This window comes from Leptonotus elevatus, chromosome 3 (genome assembly GCF_054856555.1).
Source record: "Leptonotus elevatus isolate MCC_2025b chromosome 3, RoL_Lele_1.0, whole genome shotgun sequence".
Taxonomy (NCBI): domain Eukaryota; kingdom Metazoa; phylum Chordata; class Actinopteri; order Syngnathiformes; family Syngnathidae; genus Leptonotus; species Leptonotus elevatus.
Window position 1 is genome coordinate 19,228,622 of NC_141241.1, and position 14,905 is coordinate 19,243,526.

The 14,905-nt window shown below is 40.8% G+C and overlaps 1 protein-coding gene across 4 annotated transcripts in view; it reads left to right on the forward strand.

Annotated features, from left to right (window-relative positions):
- The window catches only part of dmxl2 (Dmx-like 2), a 37,498-nt gene that overhangs the window by 16,945 nt on the left and 5,648 nt on the right, over positions 1 to 14,905 (forward strand). For 2 of the 4 annotated variants that reach the window (XM_086070628.1, XM_086070630.1), the window contains exons 23-47: positions 426 to 755; positions 834 to 953; positions 1,144 to 1,279; positions 2,919 to 3,029; positions 3,131 to 3,300; positions 3,687 to 3,784; positions 3,908 to 4,073; positions 4,360 to 4,627; positions 4,751 to 4,953; positions 5,127 to 5,498; positions 5,887 to 6,069; positions 6,147 to 6,443; positions 6,543 to 6,734; positions 6,820 to 6,896; positions 7,114 to 7,244; positions 7,646 to 7,891; positions 9,561 to 9,751; positions 9,892 to 10,025; positions 10,114 to 10,199; positions 10,293 to 10,494; positions 10,811 to 10,928; positions 11,760 to 11,825; positions 12,478 to 12,564; positions 13,073 to 13,194; positions 13,304 to 13,442. In XM_086070628.1, coding sequence (XP_085926754.1) covers positions 426 to 755; positions 834 to 953; positions 1,144 to 1,279; positions 2,919 to 3,029; positions 3,131 to 3,300; positions 3,687 to 3,784; positions 3,908 to 4,073; positions 4,360 to 4,627; positions 4,751 to 4,953; positions 5,127 to 5,498; positions 5,887 to 6,069; positions 6,147 to 6,443; positions 6,543 to 6,734; positions 6,820 to 6,896; positions 7,114 to 7,244; positions 7,646 to 7,891; positions 9,561 to 9,751; positions 9,892 to 10,025; positions 10,114 to 10,199; positions 10,293 to 10,494; positions 10,811 to 10,928; positions 11,760 to 11,825; positions 12,478 to 12,564; positions 13,073 to 13,194; positions 13,304 to 13,442 — 4,245 coding nt within the window. Of the gene's footprint in view, positions 1 to 425; positions 756 to 833; positions 954 to 1,143; positions 1,280 to 2,918; positions 3,030 to 3,130; positions 3,301 to 3,686; positions 3,785 to 3,907; positions 4,074 to 4,359; positions 4,628 to 4,750; positions 4,954 to 5,126; positions 5,499 to 5,886; positions 6,070 to 6,146; positions 6,444 to 6,542; positions 6,735 to 6,819; positions 6,897 to 7,113; positions 7,245 to 7,645; positions 7,892 to 8,132; positions 8,304 to 8,568; positions 8,650 to 9,289; positions 9,317 to 9,560; positions 9,752 to 9,891; positions 10,026 to 10,113; positions 10,200 to 10,292; positions 10,495 to 10,810; positions 10,929 to 11,759; positions 11,826 to 12,477; positions 12,565 to 13,072; positions 13,195 to 13,303; positions 13,443 to 14,905 lie in introns of all 4 variants that reach the window. The other 2 variants (XM_086070632.1, XM_086070631.1) reach the window with 2 other exon arrangements.

Consider the following 14,905-nt stretch of genomic DNA (forward strand, 5'->3'; position numbering starts at 1 on the left):
TATTTTTTTAAAAACTACTTAAATAATGATTCAATTAAAATAATGTATTGCACAAAAAAGTTAAATTTGAAAACAAATAGTTAAATGCAAGTGTATTCTACGTAAAGTCAAATACAACTCAACAAACATATTGTACTGGATTTAAAAAAAAGAGAGATTAAAGGGGAATTAAATGCTAAATGTTCTCTGCAATAATTTTGTATGTGCCCCCACGAGTCTAAACGCGGTATTTTGATTAATGTTGCGTACATGGAATAAGAATCAAGTCGTTTAATCCACATGAGAAAATATAAACGGCAACATTCAATATGCAAAGTTTAAACATGTAATTCAGTGATTGTTTAGCATACCACTAGAAGAGAGTGCTACCACACTTTGAGAGCCACTGCCCCAGTAGTATTTAACTCTCACTCTCTTTCTGTCAGGCCATTCTTGCTCATTTGGTGAAGTGTATTGCTGGGGAGGTGGCTGTTGTGCGAGATGTGGAGGCAGGTGAGGGCGGAGCCAGGAGACATCTGTCCCGAACCATCAGTGTGACTGGCAGCACTGCAAAAGACACCATTGTGGCCGGTCGTGACGGAGGACGGGATTACACCGAAATCAACTCCATCCCTCCGCTGCCTCTTTACGCGCTCATGATAGCTGACGAAGATACTTCCTTCAAGGGGGTAGAAGAAACGGTCAAAGGACCCAAAGTGACCAACGGTGAGGCAGGGCACATGTCTGCCGAGGACCAGTACGCTGACCTCTTCCAGGTTCGTATACGATGTAATAAAATGTATTTTATCATTGAAGATTGACATGATTGATTATGCTCTTCACTGTGTTAACAGGTGCCAACAGTCACCACGGATGACTTTGTGAACTTTGCCACTGACAAACCAGAGAAGAAGTCTCGCGTTATCAACCTCTCGCAATATGGTCCTGCCTACTTTGGACCGGAGCATGCACAGGTATTAGGAAGCTGGAAGCTCATTATGCAGGTTCTTTATGACCTACTTTTTTATTAAGTGTAGAAATTGAAGAGAAGAAAAAAAAATGAACTTGTCAGATCTTAAGGATTAGAAATACAATAGTGTAATAACACGGTGACAACAACAAGCACCGTCATCCTTCACCCACATATACCTTGTGCCTGTCTAGGTGTTGTCCAGTCACCTCATGCACTCCAGCCTTCCTGGACTAACCCGACTTGAGCAAATGTTCTTGGTGGCCCTGGCTGACACGGTGGCAACCACAAGTGCTGAGGTCACCAGCTCAACTGACCAACAATACACAGGTCAGGAATGGTGTCAGTAAGCTGCCATTTATGTAAGATACAACATCATTTGTGTTGTGTAATGTTTAGCTGGGGCAAGGGTTTATTTTTTAGATACAGGCTGTGTAGACCACAGTTAATTCAAGCACTTTGCTGCAGCATCATCCAAATGTCCTTGGATATTAAGATCACTAAAACTTAATAAGCATTATGTTGTGATTGTCACCGTTCACTTTGCGTTAAGAGAAAAACAATGTCCACGTGCTTACTGATAAATCTTTTGAAATTGTAATCAGTTTTTCCAACACATATTGGTGCATTTTACAATTTGTAAGATTGGTTTAATAAAATTATTATAATAGTTAATATTGAATACATTTTCCTTGATATTCCCTGAAATTGATTAATTTCCCTAATCGATTTATGGTTTTTATACATCAATATTTTAATATCTCTTTTTCCCATAAATTCATAAGAAACTAGAATTTTAAAGGCCTTTGTATCTTTGTGTTGTCTTGAAATTTACTGTTCACATGAATTTAAAAGTATTTTCTAACATTTATGAAAGACCTGACTTTTAAGACAATTCTGAATATTTGTCATGTATATTTAGTTATCGAATTAGAATTAGTGTTGTTCCGATACCGTTTTTTGGCCCCCGATTCCGATACCCAGTTTTGCAGTATCAACCGGTTCCGATATTTTCAACATGAAAAAGCTGCCCTGCCATTGGTTCAGAGCATTCAAGGGCCAATAGGATATCCTAGCTTGGCATGCAGTGAACACGTCACACATCAGTGAATGTTGTGCACAAGTAAAACACAAGATGCTGCATCCAAAGTACTATATTAGCTTCGGAAATAATTGTATCGGCATGTTACTTGTTAGTACTCGGTATAGGAACAACATTAATTAGAATTCAGAAAATATTTTCATCTCATCCTTACTGATGTCAATATTTGTGTAACACTTAAGTGATTATAACACGTGCTACTTTCATTAAACAGAATAATTTAACCAGTTACTGCCTCCGCAAAATTGTATTCGGAATTTAATGTTTGTGAAGTTTTTATCATACCCCGATATTTAGAATAATTGATGTTCCATAATTAATCAATATAAGATTGAATTGAAGTGAATTGAATCAGGAAAAAATAGAAACTGAATCGAACTGAACTCTTGTGGATCGAAAATCAAATCGATTGAAAAAATTTAAATCGATACCCAGTCCTAGTAATTTGTCAGAAACAATACTCTTGGTAAGAGATCACACAGTCGGTTTAAGGTTATCAATATCATACTAAGCATGATTTTTTTTTGATTGTGTGTTCCTGAACATAGTTAATCTTCAACCATTAAATCATTGTGATAATAGCATTCTGCTGCTGAAAGTGTATAAACAAACAGCGCTTTTCCTTATCTTTTTGTCTTTATACTGTAATTCGTCATCCTGTTTATTTAGTCTTTTGACGAGAAGGCATTAGCAAGTTGTTCCAGCACAGAGACAGTAATAAGAAGGTTCAGGGACAAGAGAAACAGAGTAACAATGCATGAACTGTAGTGATACTAAGGGATATTTTTTTTAAGGGTTTAATGGCGAGATCTCCTAATCCAAGGAATAACAGTGGCACTAGTTGACAGCTACCTGGTGTGTTTGTAGGAGGTGAAGCTCTGGATGAATGTGGACTGAGATACCTGCTGGCCATGCGTCTTCATACTTGCCTGCTCACCTCTCTGCCCCCACTTTACCGCATGCAGCTTCTTCACCAAGGTAAAACACTTTGTTTTTGACACTGCTCTTTTATTTAATACGGTAAACTCTGCAGATCATTTAATCCTAATTCATGCCATCGTGACTCATCTTCTTGTTAGGTCTGTCAACATGCCATTTTGCCTGGGCCTTTCACTCTGAGGCAGAGGAGGAGTTGCTGAATATGATTCCTGCCATGCAGAGAGGTGACCCCCAGTGGTCTGAGCTGCGAGCTGTTGGTGTTGGTTGGTGGATACGCAACATCAACACCTTGAGGAAAATGGTGGAGAAGGTACCTAGAGATCTGAATTCTAAGAACAGGGTGCGAAGGAGAACAATTATTACATGCTTTCAATTAGCACCTACAGTTTATTTTACTGATTCACACAACAGTTTTGGTCACTGAAATAATTCTCCTATTTATTTTTTTTGTTACCTTTAATTCCCTGTTTTTTAGCCTTCATGTGAAATTTAACGAAAAGGATGCAAAACAACACATTTTGATGTCAAATGTGGTTGGACTTGAAGGCTGTGTCACAAAATAATCTTTCTAAATATATTGTACAATTAAATGATAAAGATAAATAAATTGCATTTGGGACTGGCAATATGGTGAGTATCAGTTCCTTGTAAAATGTGAACTTGTTTTTAGTAATGAATATCTTCCTGTATTCTCAGTTAGGCAAAACTGCATTCCAGAGGCACAATGACCCCTTAGACGCTGCTCTCTTCTACCTGGCCATGAAGAAAAAGGCTGTCCTGTGGGGGCTCTTCAGGTGGGACTTTTTTTTTTCTTGCATACATATTTGTTAATTATTTTTGTTGTCGTTGAAAATGATCCCGTTTAATTTAAAGGAGAACTTTTGGGGATATCAAGTTAAATAGATTGTTTCTCTCAGATCCCAACATGACGAGAAGATGACGCGGTTCTTCAAGAATAATTTCAGTGAAGACCGTTGGCGAAAGGCAGCTCTCAAAAATGCTTTCTCTCTACTTGGAAAGCAACGCTTTGAACAGTCGGCCGCCTTCTTCTTGCTGGCTGGATCACTCAAAGACGCGATCGAGGTGTGAACAACTCTCACATATTTACATTCACTTCCGTGCAGTATATTTCACACATTTATATGGATTACTAAAAACAAAGCTTCTTGTTGTTTCTGAGATAGCTGATTATTCTGCAGCTCTAAGTCAAATTATATTGATAAGATTCAGTAAATGTCCACATATCTTTATTTGACCAAGGTTTAACATGCCATATAGTCAAAACATAGATAGCAAAAAAGAAAACTTGCATTTAAGACGTATTTTTAATCTGCTTCTCATATCATATATATCGTTTTGTGGTGTGTAGGTGTTGATGGAGAAGATGGAGGATCTCCAGTTAGCTATGATAGTCGCTCGGCTGTACGAAGCGGACTTTGAGAATTCATCCACCTGCCAAGGCCTCCTTTATGAGAAGGTCCTTGGATGTAACAGGGACGGAAGTCATTACCACTGTTCTAGACTTCACCCTGACCCCTTCCTGCGCAGCATAGCATACTGGATAATGAAGGATTACACCCTAGCCCTGGACACACTCTTAGAGCGCATCCCCAAAGATGATGATGATGATAACCCTGGTGAGTTGGTTTGAGACCTTCAGTAAATCACTTGCCTAAGTCTCACTAACATTAATCAAGGCCTAGTTTGTTCGATTTACATATTTATTTGTCTCTCCCTTACTTTTTTGCATTGTGTCTTAGATGTGATGGTCAAATCTTGCAACCCCGTGGTGTTCAGTTTCTACAACTATTTAAGAACCCACCCGCTCATCATCCGGCGGCACTTTGCGAGTTCAGAGGGTACGGCGACCACAGTGGGTCTCACTGCAGAAAAGAGTAGTGCTGTTGAGATCAACCTCATAGAGCGCAAATTGTTCTTCACCACTGCAAATGCACATTTCAAGGTGGGCTCCCTTACGAGCACTTGCACAATTCCACTTCCTCTGTTATTGTCAGAAAATTCAACTTTGGTTGACTGTTTTAAATTGTAAATCTGACGCTAATTAGAAAGAATTAGATGGAGGCTAACTGACAATTATTCACACTTATTATTTCAATTCAATCTGATACCCTGCAGGTGGGCTGCCCAGTTTTGGCCCTGGAGGTACTCTCCAAAATTCCCAAAGTAACCAAGAAATCAGGCTCCTCTCCCCTCAGCAAGGCTTCATCCAAGGCCAATGTAAACTCAAGCCAGCCACTGGAACAGAGCACAGGTATAGACTGGGCATCACCTGCTCCCCCCGCATGGGGAGGAAATGAAGATGCAGGTGGGATGGACTGGAGCCAGCCCATAGACAAGTTGAAGGACGATGAGTTTAAGCTTGACTGGGGGGATGACAAGGACGATGATGAAGACGACGATGAGGATTGTCTGACTATGAAGAAACTTGAAACGGAAATAAAAGTGGAGGGAAATTCTGATTCAAAGCTGCAAAGAGATGAACCGCAGGTTGGAGTACTTTCAAACTGTTTATAATGCTACTGTAACAGTGAAACTCATTTAAATGTACCATCCAAATATACTCAATATGTAATGAGTTGAAGTTTAGATATTAACTCCATTATAGTGGAGCAAACTGGGACATTTTCAAACTCGCGCACAGATTTAATGACTGAAGTTGTAGTTAAATGTCATCCCTTCTTACAAAACTGGTACGGTTCACAATTGTGCAAATAGGGAAAACACTTTTCAGATTTAGATGATTGAATAAAATAAAGCTATAATTTTAATCTATAGGTATATGCAAAAAAAAAAAAAACATTTTAGGAACAAGTAGAGCTTGATGTAACGCTTCATAGCGAGCAAGAAAGTGATAATCGCTCTTTGTATGTTTTAGGGTGAGTCTGAGGTGGATGTGATAGCTGAGCAGCTGAAGTTCCGTGCCTGCCTAAAAATCCTAATGACAGAGCTGCGCACACTAGCCACGGGCTTCGAGGTAGATGGAGGCAAACTTCGTTTTCAGCTCTACAGTTGGCTCGAGAAGGAGATTGCAGCCATGCATAACATCTGCAACTACAAGGTAAATGATTTCACATTTTTCATGTAGTTTCTGAAACCAGTGATATTTTAAATGTGTGTTTTTTTCCGAATATACAGGTAGAAGGCAAAGATCAAGAGTCAGAGGCAGAGCACTGGGCGGAACGAGCAGCGTCAGTGGACATCTCTGATGACATGTTGGAGAGAACAGACGCTGGTGCCTATGAGCGTCACCAAATGGAGCGGCGGCGCTTACAAGCTAAGCAGCAGCATTCGGAGAGGCGCAAGGCTTGGCTGAGGAAGAACCAGGCCCTGCTCAGGGTCTTCCTCTCTTACTGCAGCCTCCATGGAGCCAAGGGAGGAGGAGTCACCTCTGTACGCATGGAGCTCTTGTTCCTACTGCAAGAGAGCCAGCAGGTAGCCACATATGCCTTTTAATGTGTATGGATTCGGTGTCTCATGTATTTCTAACTTGATTGATGCCTAAATGACTAATCAGCATATCTTCCTTTACAGGAGATCACAGTGAAGCAGCTGCAATCTCCCCTCCCTCTCCCAACCACCTTGCCTCTGCTCTCAGCCTGCATTGCCCCCACCAAAACGGTCATAGCCAATCCTGTGCTTCATCTCAGCAACCACATTCACGATATCCTGCACACCATTACCCTCATGGAGGTTCCGCCGCATCCAGATGTCATAGATGACCGGGTCAGAAATCTAATCACAGTCTTTCAGTGTCATTTGCATGAGTTGATTGAAATGTAGAAAAATGAATTGTGTTCCTCTGCTTCAGGTAAGTGCCCTGCATACACTGGCAGCGTCTCTGTCTGCTTGCATCTATCAGGCGCTGTGTGACAGCCATAGTTACAGGTACTCTATCACTCTACCTCTTTTTTTTATTTTATTTTTTTACATGCATCTTCAGTGCCTTTCTGATGTATTTATTTTTTTAAACAATTGTATTGGGACTTGACTGTGGTTAGATAAACAATAATGCCAACTCAGAGTAGATCCAATTCCAAGGGATTTATTGTAATGGTCCTTTTCACTCTAGGCGAAAACTCATACCATTTTATTGACTTTGCAGCAGCCAGACAGAGGCCAACCAGTTTACTGGAATGGTGTACCAGGGCTTGTTGCTCAGTGAGCGGAAACGACTCCGCACAGAAAGCATAGAGGAGCATATCACTCCAAACTCGGCTCCTGCTCTGTGGCCAGGTAAAAAGTTCTGCATTTGTACTCCATTCTTTGTTCTTGAATGGCTGTCTGTGTTTGACATGTTTGTCATAATTAGTTTAGAATGCAATTCAGTTGTAACCATAGAAGTAAAAGTCTGAGTGTCAATAAACCGGCCAATGAGAGAGCATCAACGACGTGATATCAAGAGAATATGACAGGCAGAGGAAGCAGTGCAAAGCAGGAAATCTGTGTTTATGCGAATCGGCAGATGGTGTTCTATAATAGGAGCTTCATGGCCTCTGGGAAGGAAACAGAAAGACAGACCCTGCTCATTATGTTAATGCTTTGTGAATTGCCTTTATATCATGCCGAGGCTGCATTTTTGTTCTTTGATATGATGATATTTGGTAATGTTATGTATGTGTGTTCGGTTCCTCCAGGTGTGTCGTCCCTGATTTCTCTGTTGACGTCTGCCCGGGAGGAGGACCAGCCGAGACTTAACGTGCTGCTGTGCGAGGCAGTCATGGCTGTTTATCTAGCCTTGCTCATCCATGGCTTGGGCACTCACAACAGCAATGAACTCTTCCGCCTTGCCGCACATCCTCTCAACAACCGCATGTGGGCCGCAGTCTTTGGAGGAGGAGCCAAAGTCATAATAAGGCCAAAGAGGCCCGAGGCCCCACCAGGTATACTTATAAATATGTCGTTTATTACTTTATGTCTATTCATTTAGTCTGAGTTTCTTTACCTGTCTCTACTTTTACATGCCCTAGCCTCATTTTGTTGTCGTCTCCTTCATCGTAATGCTTTTCTGATATGATATCAGTGCAAAAAAAAAAAACATTCACTCAGCCCGATGTCCTCCCAAAGATGCTGTTGTAGTTGTGTAGTGTCTTGTGTGAGTGTGCACTCTGCCCTGTGTCCCAGTGCCAGCTGATTTTGAGGCAGCCAGGCCAGAGGAGTCTCAGGCGTCACCAAGACCTGAGCAGGGCAGCCTCACTCAAACCCCCAAACCCATTCCCTATGAAACCCAGTGTCCCAAACAGTACCCTCCTCTTGTTTCAAGAGAAGGTGGGCCGCCAGCAACTAAGACCAGCTGTGAGTAACAAGCTGGTGGTTTGCAGGATTGAAGTGCATGGTAGATGTACAGGTTTGCACTGTTGCTGATGACGCCCCCCTTCTCTTTGTTGTGTGGTTAACATTGAATGTCTATTACAAACAGCTGTGTGTGATTTGAAGTGGGTTTATTGATAAGCGAACGGCATATGTTTGTGTGTGTGTGTGTGTGTGTGTGTGTACTGCATGTGCGTGCAATGTCCTCTGTGCTCAACTCATGCTGTCATCCATTGTTGTGCTGCTGAAACAACAGTTGGGGCAAGCAAGGACGGTGCAGAAGCCCAAGCTGATTTCCCACAGACTAATTTTGACGCTAACCCTAAACCAGGTACATCCTGTGGGTTTGTTAGAGTAATGAAGCACTGGACCCAAAACTCTTGAAATAGCCTTTTTATTAATGAGTGTTCATCATTTGATGTTAACAACGTATGATAGTTAGTTAGTGTGTGCCAGTAGTTTGAACGTTATTAGAACTAATGATTTCATTGTAGACTTGTAGACTGAATAACTGAATAGCAGTGGTTTAAACCAGTTGCCTGAAACACACACTCCTCAGTGTTCTGATTTTGTTTTGTGGAGGAGGAAGATACAGACTGGCATTTAGACTCTAAAAGTAAGAGATAGTGGCAAGTGGAGATGAGCGTTTGAAGAACAGAAACAAAGTAAAGGCCTTCTTAAAATCCAACCAGGATGCATTTTAATAAATGATCAAATTCTGACCTTTATAGCACCATTTCAGAAACACATAGCCACACACATTTCACATGGTTATCAACCGTTCTCTTAAAAAAGTGATGCAGACATCATTTTCATCATCATTTGAGTTCCTCCACAAAGTCACCACCATTGATGTCGCTGTCTATATTTTTGATACACTGCATCAGTTTCACTAATACAATAGTGTGTGTAGTAACTGCTCTGTCAACTCTGCTTTGTGTTGTGTCTTGTTTTGTCTGGTGCAATGCCAGTGATAGTCCTGCAGGATAATAGCGCAGGTTTGTGCAAATGTATGCTGAATGTCTGTACAGTGCATTTTTGCACATATTACATTTTGCCAGTTGGATGTGTACTCTGCTGTGTTCTGGGTGCTGATGCAATCCACTTCATGATGTGTTTCTGGATATTTTGCCATTGCAGTGATGCAAAGTCTCTGATCCTCCTTATCCAGCATTTTGCCGACTGGAGCAAACTGTTGAGGTTAAAATCTGAAATATGTCGTGTCTTTGTCTTGTCCGTCAGTGGTGCCCCCTCAGCCCCCAGCTGAGGATGGGGACCGATACAGGCGCAGATTTAATATGAGGATGCTTGTACCTGGTCGCCCTGTGAAGGAGACACCAGCCGCCCCACCACCGCTGCCCGCAGAAAGACCCACTTACAGGGAGAAATTTATTCCCCCAGAGTTGAGCATGTGGGACTATTTTGTGGCTAAAGTAAGGCATTCGCTGCTTTTTTTTCATGTTAAGAATCAATCAAGAAAATGTGGTTGTTGTCATGAGTTGAAATGTTTGCTTCATGCACCCCAACTAATGAAATGCGATGTTAATAACCTGCATTCTTTTTCCCCTATTAGCCCTTCCTTCCGTTGTCAGACAGCAATGCTTTGTGTGACTCGGATGAAAGTGGAGCAGAGGATGATGAAGATGATGATGACGCTTTCCTTTCGGACACACAGATGACTGAGCACTCTGACCCCAACTCCTACAGGTGAGCTGTGCTTCTTTTCTAGCCCATCATTTTTGAGGTTGCGCTTCTGATTTTAACAATCCTGCACGCTGTCTATTTGGCACCTTAGCTGGGCTCTGATCCGCTTGGTCATGGTGAAACTGTTTCATCACAGTATTAAGAACTTCCTCCCTATCACTGGTCTTGACTTTGCAGGTACAAACGTACACTATTAGGTTAATCTTCAGTTAGCTGTAGCATATTCACCTCATTTAAAATGAAATATTGTGTGTGCTTTTTTTGCTGCAGATTTGCCAGTCACTTCACCTTTCACAAACGCTGTGTTGAAGACCCTTGAGAACTGGGAACATATTTTATTGGAGACCATGAATAAATTTGACGGTCCGCCCCCCAACTACATTAACACTTACCCTACTGACCTCAGCGCCGGGGGCGGTCCTGCCATACTGCGTCACAAGGCCATGCTGGAACCAGACAACACTCCTTTCAAGTAAGACTTACTGTACAGTAAATCAATCCCACTGATTCACACATTGACCTAGGAGCAGACCATAAACAGAAACATCATGCAGGTAATGCCTGCACTTTTACTTGAACATCAATACATGATTTAGACACTCATCTTTACTGCATAGGGGAATATCTGATATTTTATGCGATTTCTCTGGAGGAAATACTTCTTGGCGTAATGTTTGAAATTATGAGCGCTCTCATGCATCCAAATATCATATCATCATGCAGTATGAAGGATAACATTGAGAGAATCTGAGAATTCATACATTCTGACATGTTTAAATGTCTTTCAGGACAAAAAATCATCAGTCCTTTCCAGCTCGCCGCTTGTGGCATTTCCTGGTCAAACAGGAAGTTCTTCAGGAGTCCTTAATTCGTTACATCTTCACCAAGAAAAGGAAGCAGAGCGAGGTCAACTGCTTACATTCTTATTTTATTTTAATATTATGTGACCCTGTAAGGGGCATTAAGCACCAGACAACTTTGCTCCAAGGATCAGTGGGGCACACAAACCCCTCCATCTGGCTCAGTGAGGACACCTTTTTTTTTTAATGTGCTAATTCAGCAACTTTGTTAGTTTCAAATATTCAGTTCCCATCAAGGTTATTTTGTTTAATGAGCACAAACAAATAGCTAAAAGTATAGTTGGGAAACTAAACTAAACTAAACTAAACTAAATATTTAGCTCAGGTTTGATCAATTAAATTGCATGTGTTAAATTAATGTATTTCCATATACACTTGACAGATTCCACAAAATAAACTACGCTACAATTTTGCCTTTTTGATAGACACAATCCGGGGCACGCCAGTACATCAATTTCCACATCATTTAGCATGAGCAATCAAACTGCACGTGCAAACCTTTAGTAATTCAGACCCTGAGCATTCATCTGTTGATATTGACACTATCCTTGCTTTGACTTCTGAGACATGTTCAAGTACGTGACAGTGAAGCAACCTTTGTGTTGTCTAGAACTGCTCATTACTGTGTGCTTACACAACTAGATATAAACTATCAGATAAGTATTCCACAGTGCACACTCTTTGCATGTTGACGAGGTGGCCTCATCATACAATACTGTATATTCAAGCATATTTTATGCATCTAAAATCCTGTCAGCCTTTTTTGATTTTAATTTTTCATTCCATGTTTTATTTGTGTGTGTGCATGGGTGTTGTGTTGTGTTGTGCTGTGTTGTGTCGTGTCGGTGTGTTCTATGCCTATATGTGTGTGGTGTAGTCTGTAGACAACCATATGGACCATGTAAGGCCAAACTGCGTAGCTGGAGCTAGCGGTCTCAACAAGGTAGTATGACCTAGTATTGCCAGGCTGGCTCTGTCTGTCCCTTTGACTGTTTGGGGTAATCACGACATGGCAAAGCTTGAAGGAGCGACATTTAAAAAAAATTATATATATATATATATATATATATATATATATATATATATATATATATATATATATATATTTAACTACTGGTTGTGGTTAATGTCTCCTCTCCAGCTTGGCCTGATAATGACTGCGCTCTCTTATTCAAGCATACAATCTAGTCAAGGCTAATCTTTCCCCCCACAGGTTTGTCTGTGCTTTCCACTGTCGTAACCTCACATCCAATCCCTACCATTAACAGATGGATGTCCTTTTGTTTCTCACTCTTTTGGAGGCAACTGAATTAAAGCTTTCTTCTTAAGCACATAGCACACAAAATGTATTTACTAACTTGCATGCTCACTGTCATTTCTCACTGTATTTGTCCACTTTGGGTACCTCTGTCAGATCTTTCTCGACCTCCTCGTTTCTTGTGAACTCGACTCTTCTAATGCTGCTTTCACATGTCTGGTGGTTAGAAAATATTCCAATGGCTGAAACTGAGTTGGTTTCTCCATCCTGCTTCTTGATTAACTAACAGTTTGTGTTAAATGTTCACTCTTTGACCTTCTTTTCCTGATGTGTCCAGGTGGAGGCCGATCTGGGATATCCAGGAGGCAAAGCAAAAATCATTCACAAGGAGTCTGACATCATCATGGCATTTGCAATCAACAAGGTAAAATGTGTGATCCTGGGTGAAATGTATTTATTGTTTATGTTAGGGAAATATAAAAGCTCCACTGATCCTAGCTTCATTAAGCTTATTTGTTTGGATATCATTGTAAATTATTAGGGTTCTTGACAATAAAGATAAGTGGTAACCGGTAAGTAATATGCTAAATAGGTCTCTGGCGACCTTGGATCACAGTCACAAATTTTGAATGGCAGAATGTTGAAGAGAAGCATAGACATTGAACAGTACCTGGCAATAGTCAGATATCGCAAATAAATTATTAGACATACAATTTATCAAGACAAAAGGATAACATCTCAAAATGTGACATCTTGAGAAAACTGTGAAGTTGCTGTGAAGTGTGATGAGAGCTCGAAAGAAATCTCCATAGACACCATTGATGCTCTTGAATAAAGTGGCTCAAGTAGAGTACTTATATTAATTGGAGCTACTGCTTTTCCCAAATGTTCTTGAAAATGTATCTCACCAACCTGCTCACACTCTTTGCTAGGCTAACTCAAATGAAGTAGTGCTGGCCTCCACCCATGACGTCCAGGAAGTTGACGTGTCCACGCTGGTGGCTGTTCAACCCTACGCTTGGATCGGAGAGGACTTTGATAAGGAGTCACGCAGGTCTGATTGATCCTGACGCTTCCTTAAAACTATTTTATTAATGTTATGAAAAAAAACTACTTAGTAATTTGTTATAATTGTAAAAGTATGTTGTTGTATGTTTCTACAGCTCTGATGACAACGACTACAAATCATCTCACACCAACATTGCCCAGGCCAGTTCTGGTCCCTTTGCACCACCACAGATCCCCGTGTCTGCATCCATGCCGTGGCTGGGAAGCGGTCAGACCAGTATGGGAGCAAGCGTGGTACGGGCTCATGCACATATTCACTGCTCACATTCACATCTATGGAGTAACAGTCTTCATGAACCTCTCGCACATACTTTCGGACTATGGACGAAGGCCGAAGTACACGTAGAAACCCCACAGAGGACGGTGTCAACCTGACAGCTCCTCACAGGGAAGCAGATTAAAACCCAGATTGTATGTAGTTCTCAATCATTGCCACCAGGGGAAAACTAATCTTAAATCTGAGGCAAAAGACAACACAGACCTTTGAGTTTTCCATCAGTAACCTCACAGCATGAATTTGTACCAAACATTATATTGTATGGAAATATTTGCATTTATTTGATATACTTGATATCCATCTTAAGGTCCATGTATGTGCTACTATGCTCTTTTTTTCCTCACTACTTGTTGCTAGTAAAAAAAAAATATTTCCATTGCTGTATTACATTTATTTCGCCCAAGTAAGACAACTACGTTATGAGTGAGGCTAGACTGTGCACTAGTTGACATCAATTAGTAGATTTTTATAATGTCTATTAGTACTAGTAGAACACAGTTGTCAATTAGTGTGCAGTTTTCCCTAACTGGCAACATGTCATTGCCCTATTTACTAATATGCCAAAGTCCTACTTGTGAGGACAAAGAGCATTCTAGTGAATTAATCTTAAAGGAACAATGTGTAGGATTTAATCCCATCTAGTGGTTAACTAATAATTCATTCATTTAAAAGTACTATTAATTTCAACAATGTGCAAAAAAAAAAGTTCTATCACATCAACATACATTTTTTACATAATCGTAGGTCTAGTAATCACTAATTGTATTATGTAAGTGGCGCCACGCCTAACACAAGGCTGACATGTTTTGCCTCCATCTTTCTGCTACAAATGCCCGAAGGAAAATAATTTCACGAATATAGTTAGCCTCTGGTGGTGCTTGCAGCTAGTATTGGACCCAATGGGTCAATCGCCGCTTACTTTCCACCGCTGGGGCCTGCTGTCGGTCGCCGCTGAGTCTCGTGATTCGCTTGTCTCCCTCTGCTTTGCTCTCGCTAGCTTTTGCTAACTTCTAACGAGTTCTTTCTAGCCATTCTTGTTCACTGCTTACCGGGCTACTCGCTCTCTCCCTCACACCAAATAATAAATGATAGTAATTGTTGGTAGGGTTGCCAAGTGTGGTCTCTCTGAGGCACCGTATTATGCATGCTATTAGTTCACCACTAGATGGCACTAAATCCTACACACTGTCACTTTAAGTAACTGCTTTGCCCATGCACAAGTATGCTCCTTGGCATACTAATAGAACAACTACGTGTTGCTTACTGGTAAGAAAGAATTGAGCACAATATATCAAATAATAATAGAATAAATAAATATGGAATGTCGTTTGAGCATTTATTTGATATCCATCTTAAGGTCCATTGTTCTAGCCACTGTTTCTTACAAGTAATATTTGTCCACTAGTGTATGCTGTGTACA